This window comes from Sardina pilchardus, chromosome 2, assembly GCF_963854185.1.
Source record: "Sardina pilchardus chromosome 2, fSarPil1.1, whole genome shotgun sequence".
Classification (NCBI taxonomy): Eukaryota; Metazoa; Chordata; class Actinopteri; order Clupeiformes; family Clupeidae; genus Sardina; species Sardina pilchardus.
In genome coordinates this window covers 34,953,773-34,972,937 of record NC_084995.1, presented here as the reverse complement: position 1 = coordinate 34,972,937, position 19,165 = coordinate 34,953,773, and the positions used below count along the sequence as shown (strand labels likewise).

At 47.2% G+C, this 19,165-nt stretch overlaps 1 protein-coding gene across 9 annotated transcripts in view; it reads left to right on the top strand.

The window, feature by feature from the left end:
• dlg1b (discs large MAGUK scaffold protein 1b) overlaps positions 1-18,298 on the top strand; it is a 95,408-nt gene extending 77,110 nt beyond the window's left edge. For 4 of the 9 annotated variants that reach the window (XM_062528509.1, XM_062528498.1, XM_062528480.1 and 1 more), the window contains 13 exons: positions 3,099-3,255; positions 3,736-3,838; positions 6,998-7,112; positions 7,422-7,598; positions 8,321-8,387; positions 11,016-11,115; positions 12,800-12,841; positions 14,122-14,172; positions 14,299-14,400; positions 14,556-14,728; positions 15,198-15,307; positions 15,648-15,739; positions 16,227-18,298. In XM_062528509.1, coding sequence (XP_062384493.1) covers positions 3,099-3,255; positions 3,736-3,838; positions 6,998-7,112; positions 7,422-7,598; positions 8,321-8,387; positions 11,016-11,115; positions 12,800-12,841; positions 14,122-14,172; positions 14,299-14,400; positions 14,556-14,728; positions 15,198-15,307; positions 15,648-15,739; positions 16,227-16,333 — 1,396 coding nt within the window. In that variant the 3' untranslated portion in view covers positions 16,334-18,298. Of the gene's footprint in view, positions 1-3,098; positions 3,256-3,735; positions 3,839-6,997; positions 7,113-7,421; positions 7,599-8,320; positions 8,388-11,015; positions 11,116-11,553; positions 11,588-12,799; positions 12,842-14,121; positions 14,173-14,298; positions 14,401-14,555; positions 14,729-15,197; positions 15,308-15,647; positions 15,740-16,226 lie in introns of all 9 variants that reach the window. The other 5 variants (XM_062528524.1, XM_062528503.1, XM_062528519.1 and 2 more) reach the window with 3 other exon arrangements.
• Positions 18,299-19,165: the final 867 nt, after the last annotated feature.

The window sequence follows — 19,165 nt, the reverse complement described above, 5'->3', positions numbered from 1 at the left end:
AAACGTATTCTGCTGCCAACCAGACATGTGTCCTTGTCAGACTCTGGGTGAGCAAACATTTAAATCTATTTAAATATATTCACCTTGTCCTCATGCAAAGCCCCGTAAATGTTCCATTTTAATCCCCTTGAGGGCAAAGCAGCAGATTTATTGGTCGTTTTGACTTTGAACTCCTTTCAACACCACAAGGAACCGTGTGTATATTTTGCAGTATAGGGACACAGAATGTGTAGTGCGTAGGTAGATATACTTAATGAAACATTTACATTTCGGGCAACATTTCTTGTATCGGGCGAGAACACGCAAATTCATTTCTCAAAAGACACGAAACAGGCGAAGCGTGTTCTCATCTTGCGCCGTGCCTCTCGAGTGTGAACCACGGGCTTCCTGGGAGCGGTTGTTCTGTCCTCGGAGTGGTTGTCCTGTGCCGTACTCCTTACACTGGTGGTGGCGGCGTAGAGCGCGACGGCGGTTCCGCTAAAAGGCTCTTCGTGTCGGCCCGTGTCTCTGGCTGTGGGAGATGTTGTGTAAAGTGGTGGTTGTGTAAGGGGGGGGGGGGCATGGCTCCGCTCCTGGCACCACCGCAGGAAGGCAAGATGAAGTTATGAAAGATTTACAGGTGCGCAGCAGCACAGGGGAGAGGCTCCATAATTCAAGCCCCCAAAGACCCCCCCCCACCCCCCCTTTCCTTTCCATCTTGCTCTGTCTCTCTCTGTCTTTTTGTCTATCTCCCTGTTGTCTCTAATGTTACTCTCTCTTTTTCTCTCATCTCTCCCTTGCTCTGTTACTTTCCTTTTTTTCTCTCTCATTTCTCTGTTTCTCTCTCCCTCTCTCCCTCTCCCTCTCTCTCTCTCTCTCTCTCTCTCTGTCTCTCCTTCTTCCTCTCTGCTTGTCTGGCAGCATCCGGCACCTGCTCAAGGTCGCGCCGTTTTTCTTTATCACAGTGCCCCTCAGTGCAGCCTGCCCCCGTATGATAATAGAATGGAGTAACTGTCAGTCAGAGTGAACTACGGCTCCGCTCCCAATCCACTCCTCCGCCCAGGGACCTTGGGAGCGAGGGAGGAAGGGAGGGATGGAGGGAGGGAGGGAGGGGTGGGTGGCAGGCCGCCGACGGCACCAGTCAAGGCAGCGAGGGGCGAGGAAGATAGCAGCTCCGACGGGCCGTGCCATTCATCCTGTCCTCCGCCAGCCAGGCATGACTCCATTCCGTGCCAATTTAGGGTGGGTTGTAAATCGGGAGGAGGGGGAGCACTCCGAGGTGGCACCATTTTAATCAAGCTTATTGTGGGCTCGGGGACGGCGAGGACAGGGTGCACGAGCCACTGGGTGGGGACGGGCAGGTGGAGACGATGCTTTATAGCGTCTAGGCTGGCGCGGCGGAGATGGCAGAGAACTATTAGGGGACTTTGGAGTCTGTCTCCGAGTGTCTTTGTAGAAGTCCGTTGTGAAATCCACAGGCTTGTTCAAGTTGAAGTGTTTTGTGTCAGTTTTCAGGAAGGGCAAGGTGATGGAGTTCACCTCCTCCACTCGTTCAGCGTGGCTGTGCCATGGTGGCACTATGTGCTGAGAGATGAGAGTGGGCAAATATTTGGACAGATGGCCAGTCACTAGTGAGAAAAGTACTTCCCACCCATCTGTCTGTCCATCTATTTCTCCCTTCTCTCTCTCTCTCCTCCCACTCTCTCTCGCTCATTCTTTCTCTCTCTCTCTCTCTCTCTCTCTGCCCTTTTCTCCCCCTCTTTTCTCCTTTTTTTCTGGTCTCGGGTGACATGCGTTTTGTGAGCACTTTGCTACCCGGAATCCACTTTAATGAGAGGATTTGCTCTGCTCAGAGAAAAAAAAAAAGGGCAAAATCTCCAAGGACGTCACACCGGATCCCCAAATGAAACAAACACATCCTAGTGCTGAATACACTCACTTGCGCATGAAAACAACATGCCAGGCAGCCTGGCCAGACCTGATGTGAGGCTGACTGGAGCGCACTGGATGTCCATTTACAGTGTTTTGCCAGGGTGTCGAGCCACTGAAGAGTTTGACCAAAATGAACAAATACGATTGTTGAAAAAGATTCAATCAATTAGCCCATTTGGATGCAGTGAGGGATTTTTTGACCTCTCCCATGTACTTTTCTTGTGTTTTTTTAAATACGTCAAACAGAGACCAGCATCCTATGGACTGATCAAATGGCTCTACGTCACAGAAGATTTATTTTATTATTGTGCATGGGTGGTTATGACACCATGCAGTCGTAATCGCTCACTTTGTGTGAGTTAATCTGCGACTTTGCAGTGACGCTGTTTGGCTGGGCTTAGGTGGCAGTGTTCTGTGGTCTGGTTGGCTCTGGTTGTTATGATTTTGTGTGTGTGAGAGAGAGAGAGAAAGAGAGAGAGAGTGTGTGTGTGTGGTTATTAGTGCTGTGGCACTGACTGAGTTAGACTGCCCTCTTGAGGCCGCCAGTGGAGAAAACAAATTGCAGTCAAAAGAGCAGATGAAAAACAGCTCTCGGGGAGATCGATACGTCCTCTGTTATCCTGCACACACCCTTGTCATTCCTCCTCCAGGCTAAGGGCGTTGTGCCGGCACAGGAAGCTCATCTGCAGGAAGACAAGCGATAACAGAGCAGATTACCACTGCCAACAAAAGCCAGCGCAGATAGCAATCACTTTTAATAATGTCACAGAGGCCCTTATCAGGAGTCATCTACAGGACAGAAATGCTGTCAGCCGGGGCGCTCTCTGGAGCCCGGCCCTTTTGCATGCGCCTCCCCGCACCAGCATGGAGTCGTGAATCCTTCCCTGGTGTTTGGGAAGGTGGTTAGAAACGTTGCTGTGCAATCATAATAATAATATTAATAATAATAATAATAATAATAAATGTTATTTATAATGCATAATTTATAATCAGTGATCTCAAAGTGCCACAGGTTAAAAACAAAAATAAGATGGCAGCTAGTCCTGCACTCCTGCATGAGAGCCGAGGGGCCACCGGGCCGCTCAGAGTCTCTGGACGCGTTGGCACGTTTACTTGCTCTGTGCCGCCGTCGGAGCGCTAACTAACCCCTGCACCTGTCCACCTGTCCCCCTGTCACCTGTCGGCAGGGAGCCCCGGAAGGTGGTGCTGCACCGCGGCTCCACGGGGCTGGGCTTCAACATCGTGGGCGGAGAGGACGGAGAGGGCATCTTCATCTCCTTCATCCTGGCCGGAGGCCCCGCCGACCTCTGCGGAGAGCTGAGGAAAGGAGACCGCCTGGTGTCTGTGAGTGATGTCCCCCAATGTCCCTACACACACACACACACACACACACGCACACACACACACATACACATACACAAAATACTTCCCTCTGAATTGCATGAACTGTACTAAACATAAACTATCCATATTATAAACATACTAACTCAGCTCCCCACACTTGTATAGTTTATCAGAAGTTTCTATTTGTGCTATATGTGTCACCCTTATAATCCTTTTTCTACTGTTGATGATTGTATACAGTAGTAAACATGATGTAAAACAAACAGCATACATTAGTTCATATCATCTGCCAGTTAAGATTACTGATTATTTTTAACATACAGTCTTCACTCTAGATGAAGATTTGAATCTCTCCCCAATCCCACGAGATTGTGAGGGGTGACATTATGGAGTGTGTGTATGCACATGTTTGTGTGAATGTGGTCTACAGATTGGTGTGTTGTGCGTGTTGTTGAAGGTGTGTGTTGCATGGTTCCGTAGGTAAACGGCGTGAACCTGTGCGACGCCACTCACGAGCAGGCGGCCGCGGCGCTCAAGAACGCCGGGCAGACGGTCACCATTGTGGCCCACTACAGACCAGAGGGTGAGTTGAGCGCCCGCACATCTGCACCCACATCTGCAAAAAACTGCTTGTCTAATCAAATCTAACCAAGTGTTTTAATCTTGATAAGACTCCTTAAAATAAGTCAAAGTCTTCTTAAACTAAGTGAAATGATCTTTTGAGAGAGCGCTAGGTAAGTATTTTCATACCAAATAGATTTTTGACCTTAATATAAGATAATTACACTTGGTTAGATTTCATGTTTTGCAGTGCACATCTGCACTCGCGTGTGTCGCCCACACCTGTCGTGACTTCGTCGAGACGTTGCTGCACACCACACAGTCAAGGAAATGAGCATCTTCGCATGCGTGCGTTTGCATCTCAGCTGTTAGGCTGTTGCGTTACCGTTCGACCTTGCTTAGGTGGCAGACCAGGAGCGTGTTAGCGAAGGCAGACGAGGGTGCCGTCATCGTTGGGCACGCGACTGTGGTTCTCCTCTGTGGTCTCTGTACAAGAGGAGCTGACAGGCAAGGGCTGGCTGACACGAAACCCTGTCTTGGTGTTGCACGCAGACTTCCTGCTTGAAGCAGTTCCACTTCAGAAACCGGCCGTTTGCGGTCTCCGGTGTCTGCCTCAGTATAGACAGTACAGAATGAGGTTTGTGCTGACTCCAGCTGCATCTACCAGCTGGTGGGAGATGTACCTTCAGGCCCAGGCACACACAAGTCAACCCTCCTGCAGGGCAGGCCTTTGGTTCATGTGTATTATTTAGCCAGAATGAGCCTGAAAGCCCAAAGGTTCTGTATCCTTTAAATATCAGTGGTTGTGATCGGGCGTATTGTAAAGTATTTTTCAGGATTTGTAAGGGACCTTGGATAGCACCAGGCCAATTTAGGCAGCAGGTATTTAAAAAGCCTTTTTAGCAGTCCACCAGCCGGACTACATTCGTTTTAAAAGACTGATCTAATTTCTTTGAAGATGCTCTTGCTTCAGTTACATTCCTGGTGTGGTCTCTCCGTAATAGAGAAGGCGCAGTTTCAGAAGAATCATTATATATCTGAGAAGTCTGATTTCCTGCCTTTGGGCTTGTGCTAGCACGTGCACATCTACTGTGTTGTGTGTGTGTGTGCTCTGGCCTTTGATGAGTCTTGCTGTAAGCTGCTGAGACCTGAGCAGAACCGGCACACACAACGCCGATGGAGAAGCGAGCAGAGAAACAGGGGAGAGGAAGATGGACTTCTGCACAGACAGGTAGAAGATCAGAGAGTGAAGTGGAGGCGAGAGAGAGGGAGAGGGACAGAGAGGCATGTAGAGAAAGAATGTGAGCGCGGAGCTGGAGGGGAGGGGTGAAAGGAGGAGGAAGAGGAGGAGGAGGGGGAGGAAGAGGAGGAGGAGGGTAGGGTGAGGGCGTGACCAGGAGTCTGCCGCTGCAGCGGGGAGTGTGTGTTGTGTTCTGCCTGTCGTGCCGTGTTCTGCCTGTCTGGCTCCTGCACCCTCTCTCGGTCCTGCTGGGGTCCTCCCCGTCACGGCACGCTAATGGGACGCGCTCCAGCTCGGCCACTGACCGGCAGCCAATGAGTCCCTGGGACACCACTGTCCTCCTGGTGCTTCTGTGAGTACTGTTTTATAGATGATACCTAGACTGAAAGGGAATATCCTATTCGGGAAGGTGACATTGTTCTCTGTTAAGTATTTAAGAGCCATGGTAGTATACTGAGTGTTTGACTGTGTATGGTAGGACACTGAATGTGTCTGACAGAGTATGGTAGGACGCTGAGTATGTCGGAATGAGTATGGAAGTACACGGAGTGTGTCTGAATGCATGTGGACATGCTGTCTGCCTCTTAAGCTGTGGTTTAGGCTTTGTATGCTCTCTGCCAAGCTGTGGTGTTTCCACATCATCTAGCTACAGCAGCTAAACTACTGGCGTATGCAGCAGGCTTTCCTATCACCACAATTCCTGGACTTGAGGCAACAGTCTTTTGTGGTCTTTTAGACATGCCTATCAGTAGACACTCATTTTCCCTTTTTCCATGCATCTCTGTGCTTTGTATACAAGATGTCTTTAAACTGCTGTTTCTCCCATTCGGTGTCTGTGAGGCACCTGGTGTGTTTATCTCGGTGTCTTGATGTCTCTTTATTTTGGCCCTCCTGAGGAATCCAACACCGCCACATTCTCATGTTTCGCGGCGTGATGTCATCGTTCTTCCATCAGTGCCCGTCGTTTCCGCATTCATAGTGCTATAGGTGTATCAGGCTCTCACTAGCTCGCCCTACTACCACCGCCCCCCCGACCCCCCCCCCCCCCCATCCCCCTCACCCCCCACTCCTCCCCCAGGGATCGGCTCTGTCCCTCCATCAGCGGCCCTTGTGCTCCCTGCCTGTGGCCACAGCTCAGGTTACAGCCACGCGGTGTCCGCTCACTCTTTCCATCGGAACACAAACAGCCCTTAGGAGATCCTCTGCCAGGGCGCTCGTAGCTGGTTCGGAGACCGCAGGCGCCAAAAGACGGGGGGAGAGAATCAAGAGAACCCCCCCCACACACACACACACACACACACACACACACACCCCAGGAGCCAGCGCGGCAGTGGAAAGGCCCTCCTCAGTTCTGGTGCTGGTTCCATTCTAGTTGCACAGATGAATGGCTTGCAAAATGGATGAGCGGGTGTCATGTCTCTTCACTGACAAATGGAACCTGCCCCCCGTGGATCAGACCAGAATACATTTTCCACCTCTTTTTATGACACATCACTCCAGTGGTACATGACAATGGAGATGCGTTGTTTTTGTTTGACTGTGTCTAAGTCTGCTGCTTTCATGTAAAGGGGAACATGCTGGATATCTAACCCTATAGTAATATTATATGAATGAGAAAATGGTGAGTGCTGTGTTTTACTAAACCTAAACTAAGGTGGGATGCTTTTAAGAAAATAAGTAGACTTTGTATGGCACTTAAAGGCAGCACACATGGCAAGCAATGCCACAGTCGAATGCGATGGTGGAATTCTGATCATTGAAATTAAAAACGTTCACTCCTATGGTATCAGAGAGCAGCTTGAGTTTTCAAACTCTCACCGACACAGCTCACTCTGGTGACTTCTGTGATGCTGTGTGCATACTGATCTGAACCGAGACTGTATTGGTCTGAAGGCAAGGTATTCAATGTGTGTGTGTGTGTGTGTGTGTGTGTTGCTGCAGAGTACAGCCGCTTCGAGGCCAAGATCCACGACCTGCGGGAACAGATGATGAACAGCAGCATCAGCTCCGGCTCCGGCTCTCTGCGCACCAATCAGAAGAGATCGCTCTACGTCAGGTGCGATGCTCACAGTACCCTCTCCACTCCACACACTGTACTGTATGTTGGTATACACCATCCTGAATGAGCACTGAACACCATGCACAGCACCACATATAGACCATCATACTGTAGATCACTTGCCTTTTTGAGACTATACCTGTTTGTTTTCATACATATTAAAATGCCTTATGGCTGCTGTGTTCGGGCTCTCTCATTTTCTGTTCTTCATTCCCAAGCTGTGCCTTGAACGTGTGGGGACACCGGGTGGTACATGTAGGTGATCAGGCTTGTGTGTGCTGACTCGCTGAGGTCTGTGTGTTGCAGAGCGCTGTTCGACTATGACAAAACCAAGGACTCTGGGCTGCCCAGCCAGGGCCTCAACTTTAAGTTCGGGGACATCCTCCACGTGGTGAACGCGTCCGACGACGAGTGGTGGCAGGCCCGACAGGTGACCCTGGACGGGGAGGTGGAGGAGCTCGGGGTCATCCCCAGCAAGAGAAGGTACGGCGACCAGATGCTGAAAGCGCACTCTGCGCACTAAACTGTGCACTAAGCTGTGCACTAAACTGTGTGCTTAGGGTGCTGGACATATTCAGATCAATACTTCATAAACGGATAATAGTATCAATCAGGCCAATCTGTGTGATGTCCAGCATGTCCATGTACAGCCACCTCTGTGTTCTCCTGTCAGCAGTTCACTCCTCACAGAACACACTGGGTACCTTGACTTTGTATGCATGATGCTACTGTAGCTTTTATTCTGGGCTCTGTAAGATACTATACCGCTCATCTCCCAGTTCCTTATGCAGGGCCCAAAATCTCCAATATGCCTAGTAGCAACTATTTGTTTTTTCAATGTCAGTGCTGCAGTTGCCTCTGTAGGAGTGCTAGCCATGTACTGTGTGTATGTATGTTTACTGCCTACCAGCCACATAGAACCACCAATCATCAATACATTTAATTCACATATATGAAACATTACACATTTTCTACATCTTTACAATGGATCAATTTGAGATGATGTTTCTCTGCTGTCCTTGCTGTGGAGGGGGCGGGAAAAAAGCTATTTTTATTCAGCTCTCGCCAGCAAAAATGCCACGATGTATAGATACATCGTGGCATGTGGCCTGTGATGGAGGGGCTTGTGGGGATTAAAATACCTCCATGGCGGCGATCTCATGGGAAACCCTGTCCTGTGCCTTCTCTCCCTCCTCCCCCTGCAGAGTGGAGAAGAAGGAGAGAGCGCGGTTAAAGACGGTCAAGTTCAACGCCAAGTCACGAGACAAAGGGGTGAGTCCCTCCGCACATATAGTATATGCCTTCTCACGGGCACTTAGTGGACCACACTATACCATGTATATACCATGTCGATATACATTGCGATACATTAAGGAGCTGTTTTCAAATAGGGATTATATAATCAGGATTATATTTAGAGATAGAGAACAGTGAATTCAGAAAGTAAAATTCACTTTGATTAAATTATACATATCCACAATTTCAAATATAGCTACTTATTATCTTAATTGGTGAGCAAGTGTACTTTTATGGTTGGTGTTGGTCATTAGTCTACAAAAACAAGACCTTAAATAATATATTTCTTCTTGACAACCAACATTAATCATTTTAATGATAAACCATTATGGCAGAAGTTGCCTTTTATTATTTACTATTTTGCACACAACCAAACTGCTATATTATCATAACATTGCTAGTGCTGTTATGTCCCTGTGTAAATGTTGTTATGTTATGACTAAGAATATCTCAGTAAGTTATGTTGATAAGTCTATAAGTCAGAATCTTGATGTAGAAAACTGACAGACATGGGTAACAAATAGCATTTTGATGGTGTATTTCAAACACATTATTTAGCTTGTTAGATTCACGGCAATACTTAAAAGTGGCCAAGTGGAGAGAATAGTGTGAGATGGTAGTTATGTCAGCAGTGCAGTGTTGAGAGTGACATAGATAAGTTTCTAGGCACCATCAGTGTAGTATGGAATGTGCCACATGCACAAATTATGGAGCTCCAGCACCTTTTACAGTATGTTATAGTCTGGCTGTTTGACAGGTTAACAAGTAGGCATCAACCTGTAAGTGTTTCCACAGCATTAGCCCTTGGATATCTCCAGGCAGTGATGTCTGGTCTGATGACCCAGATCTACGCTCCTCTGCAGCCATGTTGTACTTCAGCATTCCCTTAATGGCTGAAAAGCTAGCTGTTTACTGTAGGTAGCCTATGAATGCACATTCCTAGCTGGAAGACAGCTGGGAACCGCAGCTGGCCATTTAAATGTTCCCAGTGATATTAGACCACCCAGACAAGACTTGTGATGACATCACTTCCTTCAGAATTATAATTAGCATGTGCCTCCCCAGGAAATCTATAATCTCTGTAAACACAAACATTGTCTGCAACCTCCACTTTACCATGATAATTATTTACACAACATGACCATTATACACAAACAGCCATAAGCACCAAACTGTAAAAGCAGCCATTCACCAATGAGCACCCAAACACATGCTACTTGTGCCCATGTCTGTTCAGTTGTTATTCAGGATGTCACAGATTACCTTTTTGTAAAACTACCGGTATTCCCAGCTACCTATTACTTCTGGCCTAGTTCACAGCAGTCAGGCAGACTTAACCGCACTAATCAGTCTAATAGATGAATGGTTCTGTCAGTCCTAACAGCATGCATTTGCTGAGTGTGTGTCGAGTCGCGACTGGCTGCGTCCATTTGGCTCACGGTTAAGTAACAGCACTTAAAAAGCACCACAAGCTGAGGCGGTTGCTCCGCTCCCCAGCGACCCGCCCCCCTCCCCCCCTCCTCCCCCTGCCCCCCCTGCGCACAGCACCTAACCCTCCGACTGAGGCGCCACCACATGCATGACTGGAAGACGGAGGAGGACGGATACGCTTGCCATTGATGCCGGACTGCTCTTCTCCTCTGTCCGCTCTCCTGCCCCTGCTCTTTTTGTAGATAAGACATTTCCTCTCCTGAGCTTTGTTCTCTGTCCATCGCTCTCTCTCTCTCTCTCTCTCTCTCTACGTGACCGATGCGTTACGTCGACCTTTCCTGTCCCTTGACAGAGTGGGCAGTGTTATGGAATGGCGTATACACCTCAGCAGTCTGCCGTGTCACCGCCATTCCATAATGTTGTTTGGCAGTGACAGCCGCACAGTTGGGCTGTCTTGCCATCAATGACGCCTCAAGCCCAAGCACGCTCACCTTTCCTTTCCTTCCTACGTGCATGCAAGTCTGTTCCCCAAGCCACTATCAACATCCTCAGTGTGAAGTTTTTACACTCGCTCAACCTCCTTTTCTACTCTTCTTTCCCCCCTTATCACTGTGTCTAGGCTGTTGGAAGCCTCTGGCGACAGCAATGACAGCTTGCTGTTGTTGTTTTGTTTTGTTTGTTTGTTTGTTTTTCTCTACTCTTCACTCACGTCACGCTCACATCCTGCACACTCTGGGCTCCTTCTCCTGGCAGTGTGCTTAATGGAAGCGCTGGAGTGGTCACTTTAACCAATTGCATGACGTGCCACAGTAGTGTCATACTGACCGCCAGCAACAGCAGTCTCTCATACTAACTAATTCATCTCTTCGATATCTACGGACTATTTCACAGACACAGCGGCCAAAGAGCCAAAGACTATGTGTAGACATACAGTAGAGTGTTACTCTCCTACTTGTAGCCAAGTTCAGTCAAGCAAAGCACAGAGCTGTCTAGTAGTCAGTCCCTGTTCGTCCAGCAGGAGGAGTCCTAGAGCCAGTGCCTCAGGTGACGGGTCCTCATCTTCATTTTCTCCATGCGATCATTAGACATCCCTCTTTCCCCCCCTCCTCCTTGTTTGTTTGTTTTGACCTCCCCCTCCCTCCCTTCCTCCCTTTCCCCTTTTCTCTTCTTCAGCAGTCAATCAATGACAAGCGTAAAAAGAACCTCTTTTCCCGAAAGTTCCCTTTCTACAAGAACAAGGAGGCGAGCGAGCTGGAAACCAGCGATGTGGACCGTAAGTAGAGCACCGCCCTCTGCTGTTGACCCCCCCCACCACCACCACCACCTCCTCTCCCCACACCTCAGTCACAAGCGTGCTGCAGAGACAGGGAGGCCAGGCCAGCAGGCAGGGAGTAGTGAACCGGACTGGGACGGGGGGGGGTGGGTCCGACTCCCCTCCCTCCTCCTCTCCCCCTCCACAAAAGCACAGCGGGCATCCTAGGATCACGACCACAAAGCGAGTTGTTGCAGTCGACCTGGTGGTCCTGAGAAGGCCCTGCCCGCTGTGTCGGAGGGTGGGGCAGAGAGAGAGGGGCGTGGGTACGCTGCCCACAGCTGCCACCCTACCCTCCCCCCCTCCCACTGTGAGGAAGCTGCTCCAGTTTAACATGTGTGCTCTTGTGGTTGTCTGTTCTCTCTCCCGTTTTGCTTCTCTCTGCTGACCGCTCCACAGGAGAACCCAGACGACATGCTCTCGAGAGGCCTGAGTAAGTCTCACCGCTCACCCCACCAAACCCCCCTCCAACTCCATCTGGGACTGCAACCGAAGCCCCCCATCCCCATCCCCAACCCAACCCCACCCAACCCTTCCACCTTCATCACACCACTCCACTCTTTTTTTTTTTTTACTTTCTCCTTCTCTTGTTTCTCTCTCTCTAGCTCACTCTCCTTCTCTCTCTCCACTACAACAGAGCAGTTAGAGATCTGTTACGCTGTTCTCTCTTCTCAGTGCACCTCTCTGGGTCACGTCATACCATGAGCACACACACACACACACACACACACACAGACACACACACACACACACACACACACACACATACGCACACGCACACATTGGAACACACTCAGTGGTGGTTGGTGTCCCTTCACCAACTCTTGCTGACACTGTTGGATGATGAAGATCAGGGCTGGCCCCATCTTCCTCCTCCTCCTGTCTCTGGTGCTCCTCCTCCTCTCTCCTGGCCTCACGAGTGTCCTGGTGGAGGGTAGACTTTTTGTCTCGCTGGCCTTAGACTTCAACATGATGCCCACAATCTCCAAGCAACACACACATACAGTATACCATTTGTGTTCCTTTTAAGGGAAAGACTGTGTTCAGTTGGTCTTAATGTGGTTGTTGTATATTCATGTTTTGAGTACAGTATATTTTGTATAGGGAAGTCCGGTCCATCTGACCTTGTCCCAAACTTCGAGGGTAGTGATTAACTGGTGATCAGTGCATGCTTTTTGGACATATGATTGGTAATTTATAGCCTGGTCCATTGAATTATTACTGTTGTTTACACGGTCATCAGTAACTCAGTCTAGATCGGTCAGTATGTATAACTGTCATTGGAACAGAGAGTCACAGAGAGGTTCAGAAAGTATCCACACGGAACAGATTGGCATGCATCATCATCACTGTATTGAATGTATTGTGTACAGACATGAAGGATTGAGTGTTTGATCAGTGCTGTACATACTTGTCTAGTTAGAGCTATTGAGCTTCTGAAGCAGGCTAGGGCTCAGTGAGTGTGGCGCAGGCCACGTAGAGGGCCTCTGCTGGCCAGGCCGGTGTACTGCGCCTCATAGGTTTTCCTGAGTCAGATGCCCCCCCCCCCCCCCCCCCCCCCCCCCGCTCATGCGTGGTTATTGTGTCGTCATATCATTGTGGTTTTGGTGCTCACCATCCATCCCCCCCTTTGTTGTGATTTCAGACCATGTCACTTCTAATGCCAGCGATAGTGAAAGTAGTTACCGTAAGTCTCTCCGTTTTTTTCCCGTTCATTTCCTCCCTTCATCCTGTCCTCTCCTCTTCCTGCCTCCTATCCGTATGTTTGCGCTTACGTACGTTTTAAGATGGCCTTTTCACACACACATAAATTGCAAATGTAAGTGTTGTTGCAAACTGATTACTTTGGGAAGGTGTATTTGGTAGCTAAACAAGCAAATATCTGCAGTGAGTTTAGCAGTGAAGGTTCTAGAAGCCCAGGACTACACAGCCACTCTGATAGAAGTCGAAAATCAATCAGACGGGGGAAAAAAAAAGAAGTACACCACATAGCCTGCCCACGGCTGTGGTCTCCATAGCAACAGTGCTCTCTCTCTCTCTCTCTCTCTCTCTCTCTCTCTCTCTCTCTCTCTCTCTCTCTCTCTCTCTCTCTCTCTCCTCTCCTCTCCTCTCCTCTCCTCTCCTCCCTCTTTCATGGGCTAGCCATGGCAGCAGGATAGTTCTGCTGGATAATTAATATCCTGCCCGGCTCACTGGGCAACAGTTCAAAGCCACACACTCTCTCTTTGTCTGAATAGGGCTCCAATCAGCGCTTAAATCATAATGTGTTTAATGAATGTGAGTTTAGGCCTCAGAATCCACTTAATTGAACATTACAGTTACATTGTAAATGTGCATTATGCAATGCAGGACCAAAGGCCTTCACAGAGAGTTGCTGCAACAAAATGGAATTAGTCCAAATAAATAAATAAATAAATAAATGTTTTTTTTATTGTGGTTGTTGCTGTGCTTCAAGTCTCTCAATACACTTCAGCCTCTCCACAGTGTAGTAGTAAACAAAAATAAATGTCACGACTCGCCAGACTAACAACTAATGCAACAATTCTGCCAAAGCCTGTTTTAACAAATTTTAGCAAATTACGTTGATATTCACTTTTGGATAAACAACTAATTCCTAATATCTGCACGTGCTGCTCACTGATAAATAAACTGATATGCTCTGTAGCAATGCATGTTGGAGCGCCATCGTTGGCATGATTCTGGTGTTTTCACATGCAGACGTGTATACTCATTATCTTGTTATATCTGGTGATTCTGTACACCATGCGTCTGTCCCCAATGAACACAAGTCATTAGAAGTCATATGCTTATCATGCTTAATCAATCAGCAATATTAGAACACACATATACAGTTAGTGACTATATAAAAAATGATCATATTTAGAGAAATCATATTAGAGAGAAAAAAGACTAGAGATGGCCTACAACGGTTTCCAGCAATGATAGTTTTTACACTTGTATTCGTAGGCGGCCAGGAGGAGTATGTGCTGTCGTACGAGCCAGTCAGTCAACAAGAAGGTGAGTCTTGAAGACAGTACTGTATGTATGCTTCCTGTTTTGAGTGGATAAGGCCCTAGGGCTTTGATATGGCTATCACTGGGCTAGAAGGAAAAAGAGATGACTTGACTGTCTGCTGCTTTCCAGTGAACTACACACGCCCAGTAATTATTCTGGGCCCAATGAAAGACCGCGTCAATGATGACCTGATATCAGAGTTCCCGGACAAGTTTGGCTCTTGCGTGCCCCGTGAGTATCTCCTTTGGCCATCTTCCAACTCCCTCAACCCCTCACAGCCATACTGTTACTATCGTTTTGCACAGTGTTTTGAACTCGGTCTTGATCCCGGTATTGCTCTCGTGGTTATAAGTTGTGGGTTTCGTTTGCATCGCTCTGCACTCTAGATACGACCCGACCAAAGCGCGACTATGAGGTGGACGGCAGAGACTACCACTTCGTCATCTCCAGAGAACAGATGGAGAAGGACATCCAGGACCACAAGTTCATCGAGGCGGGCCAGTACAACAACCACCTGTACGGCACCAGCGTGCAGTCCGTCCGGGAGGTGGCCGAGAAGGTGAGGCCCGAGGGCATGACCTTGGAGAGCAATCCGCCCCATCGCTGTGGTGGACAGTGCGCCCCCCTCACTGTCCTGGCCACCACAGCGATTGGGCGGATGTGTGGAAAAAGCTTAGCTCACAGGTTGAGCAACAATCCTGGATGCCTCACATGACCCGACAGGCTACAGTATCAACGTACCCATACCATCGCTAGCACACACTTACTGTACACACTCTGTGGTGCATCTTTTTTTTTTAATGAAGTGTTAATATTGAAGCATTGACGATGACCTTAACTACAGATACATTTATTCATTTAGCAACACTTTTATTCAAAGACTGCAAAATCATTTATATCACAATTTATATGATAGTTTCTAAGTTGTAGTATTGATGTGCTTGTGTGCTTGCGTCAGTTGATGCTACTGACTGAGAGAATGAGTGAGGTTCAAGTGTCTGTTGTCTGTGCTCCCTCTCTGTCTGCAGGGCAAACACTGCATCCTCGACGTGTCGGGCAATGCTATCAAGAGACTGCAGGTGGCGGTGCTCTATCCCATCGCTATCTTCATCAAACCAAAATCAGTTGAAAACATTATGTAAGTCAGCCCCCCCCCCCCCCCCCCCCCCCCGCCCCCCCAACCAATAACAACATTTTTGTCATGAAAAGTGTTTTGTTTTGTTTTGTGCGTGTTTGTGTGTTTTAGCTCATAAATATTGTGATAATCTGTAATGAGATTAAATTGTTGACAAGTCGCGTGAGCACTAGTTCCTGTTTCTATTTTACGTTCCATTCTACACCTGAGCATGTCACCTGGTTGACTCGTTTCTTTTTCTGTGAGTGTGTGATAGTGTGTATATGATTGTACAGTATATACATATACATATGTATGTGTATTTGTGTGGTGGACTGAAACATTGTATCCTCCACCCTGTCAGGGAGATGAACAAGCGGCTGACCGAGGAGCAGGGCAGGAAGACGTTTGAACGAGCCACCAAACTGGAACAGGAATTCACAGAACACTTCACAGGTCAGTGTGACTCTCCGCAACCCCAGCAGCTGTCTGCTCGAGTTGCTCCACCAACATAACCAACTCTTGAGGGCCACACTGGCCGCAGTCACCGTCATCACCGCCACCGCAGACACGAGCCACAGCTGGCGCAACTCTGAACAACTTTTGATTTCAAGGAGACAAAAGAAGCCTGTGTGAACGTCTCCAGAGTCAACACGGTATCCTGTCTACAGAGGCCGTGTTTACTTATCCTCGGAGTAGTAAAGCCTTGAAAGATTGCGTATCAAGACAAAAGAAGCCTGTGTGAGAATCACCTCACTCAACACGGTATCCTGTCTACAGAGGGCCGTGTTTGCTTATCCTCCTCCGAGTTATGAAAGATGCGTATGGTGAATCTTAAATGTCCACGTCATGCTGATCTGTCTCTTTTCTCTCTCTCTCGCTCTCTCTCTCTCTCTCTCTCTCTCTCTCTCTCTCTCTCTCTCTCTCTCCCTCTGTCTTCCAGCTATTGTCCAAGGCGACACGCTGGAGGAGATCTACGATCAAGTGAAGCAGATTATCGAGGAGCAGTCTGGGCCATACATATGGGTACAGTCCAAGGAGAAGCTGTGAGCGGGGGGCAGTGCGTCACCATCCCTCTCCCTCCCCCACGCTGTTATCTCCGTTTAATTTATTGATCACTTTCTTTAGGAGCTGGTCTGCAGGAAACATCCAGACACCTCAACACCCTCCCACCCCCCCCACCCCCACACTGGCTCACACACACACACACACACACACACACACATACACACAGAGACACACACTAGCCCGTCCCTTCTGAGGTGACCTTGACCTCAGTTCAGTGCCCCCCACCCCTGACAGTACATTAGGTCTGTCAACAGATGCCACGCCCCTGTATTCCATGATCACTGCTACCTGTTTGTAGAAAGGAGGGGGGAGAGGAAGGCAGACCAGCAGCGACAACGAGAGGGCTTTATGTTTTCCTTTTTTTTTTTTTTTTCAAACGGTACTGTTCCTTAATGTTTAAGGAAGTTTCTAGGAAGTAAATGGTCAGTTGTATTTTGGAAAACACAAAAGGATGGAAAAGAAAATACCATTTAACTTTTTTTTCTTCTTTTTTTAAATTGGTGGATGGAAGTGAAGTCTCAGGCATTGGGTCATACAGAATAGAAGTTTGAAACTAAAACATCATACATACACATGCACACACGCGAGCACACACACACACACCTTCAGAAATACACAGAGCAAAACTTTGCACGTTATAGCTTTAAGAGCATGTCTGTTTGACCTTTTGATCTTTGTTGTCTGTTTTACCATTGTAATCCCTTGAGTTTCAGCACATTTACCAGTTGTTTCTTTCTTTTTTCTTTATAACACTTGTATTCACATACTCATATTTGCTCCTTATGAAGGTATCTGTGTAAGGAAGCAATTGTGTTTTATTTTTCACATACTACTGTACAGTGATAACAAATAAGTACAGTGTATGTTAGAATGTTTCTCAGTTGGTTTTTCTAAAGCTTTGATCAGTGTCTTACATTACTCTATACTTACGTCGATACTTTTTGTTCAAGTTACATTTAGGAACATAATACATCTGCATAAGTAAGGAACTGCCATTTTTAAAAAGGATGTCCCAAGTTTCACGGGCGGATAGTTCTAGTACATTGAAAGAATTTATTGTACAATGAGATTTTAACAGATATTTAGCCCTCCATAAACTGCCTATTTTGTTATAATGAAAGTCTATATTGAGATTTATGTAAGCACTACTACGATGGGAATTATTTTCTCTACATTGTAAAACCTATAATCAAGGAAAATAATTAAATATCTTTAAATATGAATATATTTTTTTCCTTTTACCACCTACTTCTTTTTGTCATTTATTTTCCCTCTTTTTAAGTGTACTAAAAACAAACAGGAAAATTGAAACAAAAAAAAAAAAAGGTAGGAAGGTTCCTGTTTGAAAGCATGTCATGGAGACTCGTGGTACAGTAACTCAGTATGGGGTAGAAAGCAGTCACACATAGCGCTACTCTGGCAGCTAGTTCTCCTCCTCTCTGGCTCCGTCTCAGATCCTGTGAATCACCCACGGTACAGCTATATGTCCTTCCCGTGTGCAAGAAAGCAAATGAAAGACAAGATTTTTTTTTTCACCCGTCTGCGCTCCTACCCATTGCAAAACCATCTTTATACATGGGCGAGTTCAGCTGTTGGATTTTTTTTTCTTTTCCTCGGAAAAGCTGTTGTTTCCTGTGGTGGGAGGTGATGCTGGTTCTTCTTCATGTAAGCTGGAAATTCAAAGACTTGTTTTCATTTCTTTTCTTCCTTGCATTTTTTTTGTTTTTGTTTTTGTTTTGTAAACCGTCCAGCGGAGGAGGCCCAGCCGGGTCTTCTCAGAGATGATTGTTTTCTATACTAAGACTGCCTCTTCTACCACCTCACCTCCACTTTCTAGGGACACTTTGGGACTGGAACATGTAAATAACCTACTGATCTAATTCATTCCATTGATCAAAAAGAGGAGAACAGCTAATTCAACAAATAAAAAAAAATCTTTCTCATACAGCTCAGTTTCAGTGTGACTTCTTTTCTGCAGTCTTCCTGCCTTTAATGCAGTTTGTTTATGAGTCATAAAATGTTCTTTGTCATTCTCATCAAAGTATTATCAGCCTGCAAGTGAAGCCTGGAGATCATCTTGTCAGATGTTTGTTTTGTTGTTTGGTTAGACTTGGTTGTCGATCACTTTGGGAAGTCCCCGACTGATAGAGATTTTTACCCTGTGTATAGTTAAAAAGACTCATAGCAGCACTCTTGCCTTTTTCTCAGGCAATATCCAGAGCCCTGTGATTTCCTCACACTGCATGCACGATGGAGCCTTTTGGTGACGGGGTTACTATACTGTACATCCTCACCAGGACCAGCTGCCTCTAGGAGCACCTCTCACCAGATGGGAGCACTGGCATGCTGCTTAGGCTGTGGCCAGACACTGAATCAAAGCCTGGGGTATTTGTTCTCTGGAATCACTGCAAGTACATACTGTATAGACAGCCACCGATGGTGTACAGATGCCATTTCCAATGTGCCCATGCATTGCATGCATTGTTACTGTATTTGGAGTCTGTGTAGCCAGGCTTCGCTAAAGACTAGGCTGCATTGTGTTTTGACATAGAAATTGGAGAAAACTGGGTCAACATTTTGACAGAAAGGAGTGGAGTGATTCACTGTAAACCTCAGGACATCTCTTGGATATCATTGCCTGAACCCATACAGTACACAGTAGGCCTAGTAGTCTCCTGAGCCCTGCCATACTGAAATAGGCTACGCTGTCAGTGGAAAAATAAGTTGGGGAACAATTAGCTGGCAGAGTCCAGGCAGACAAACTGTGTGACTCATTCTCACTCCTTGAAAGCTAAGATAAACAATCATGGTTTT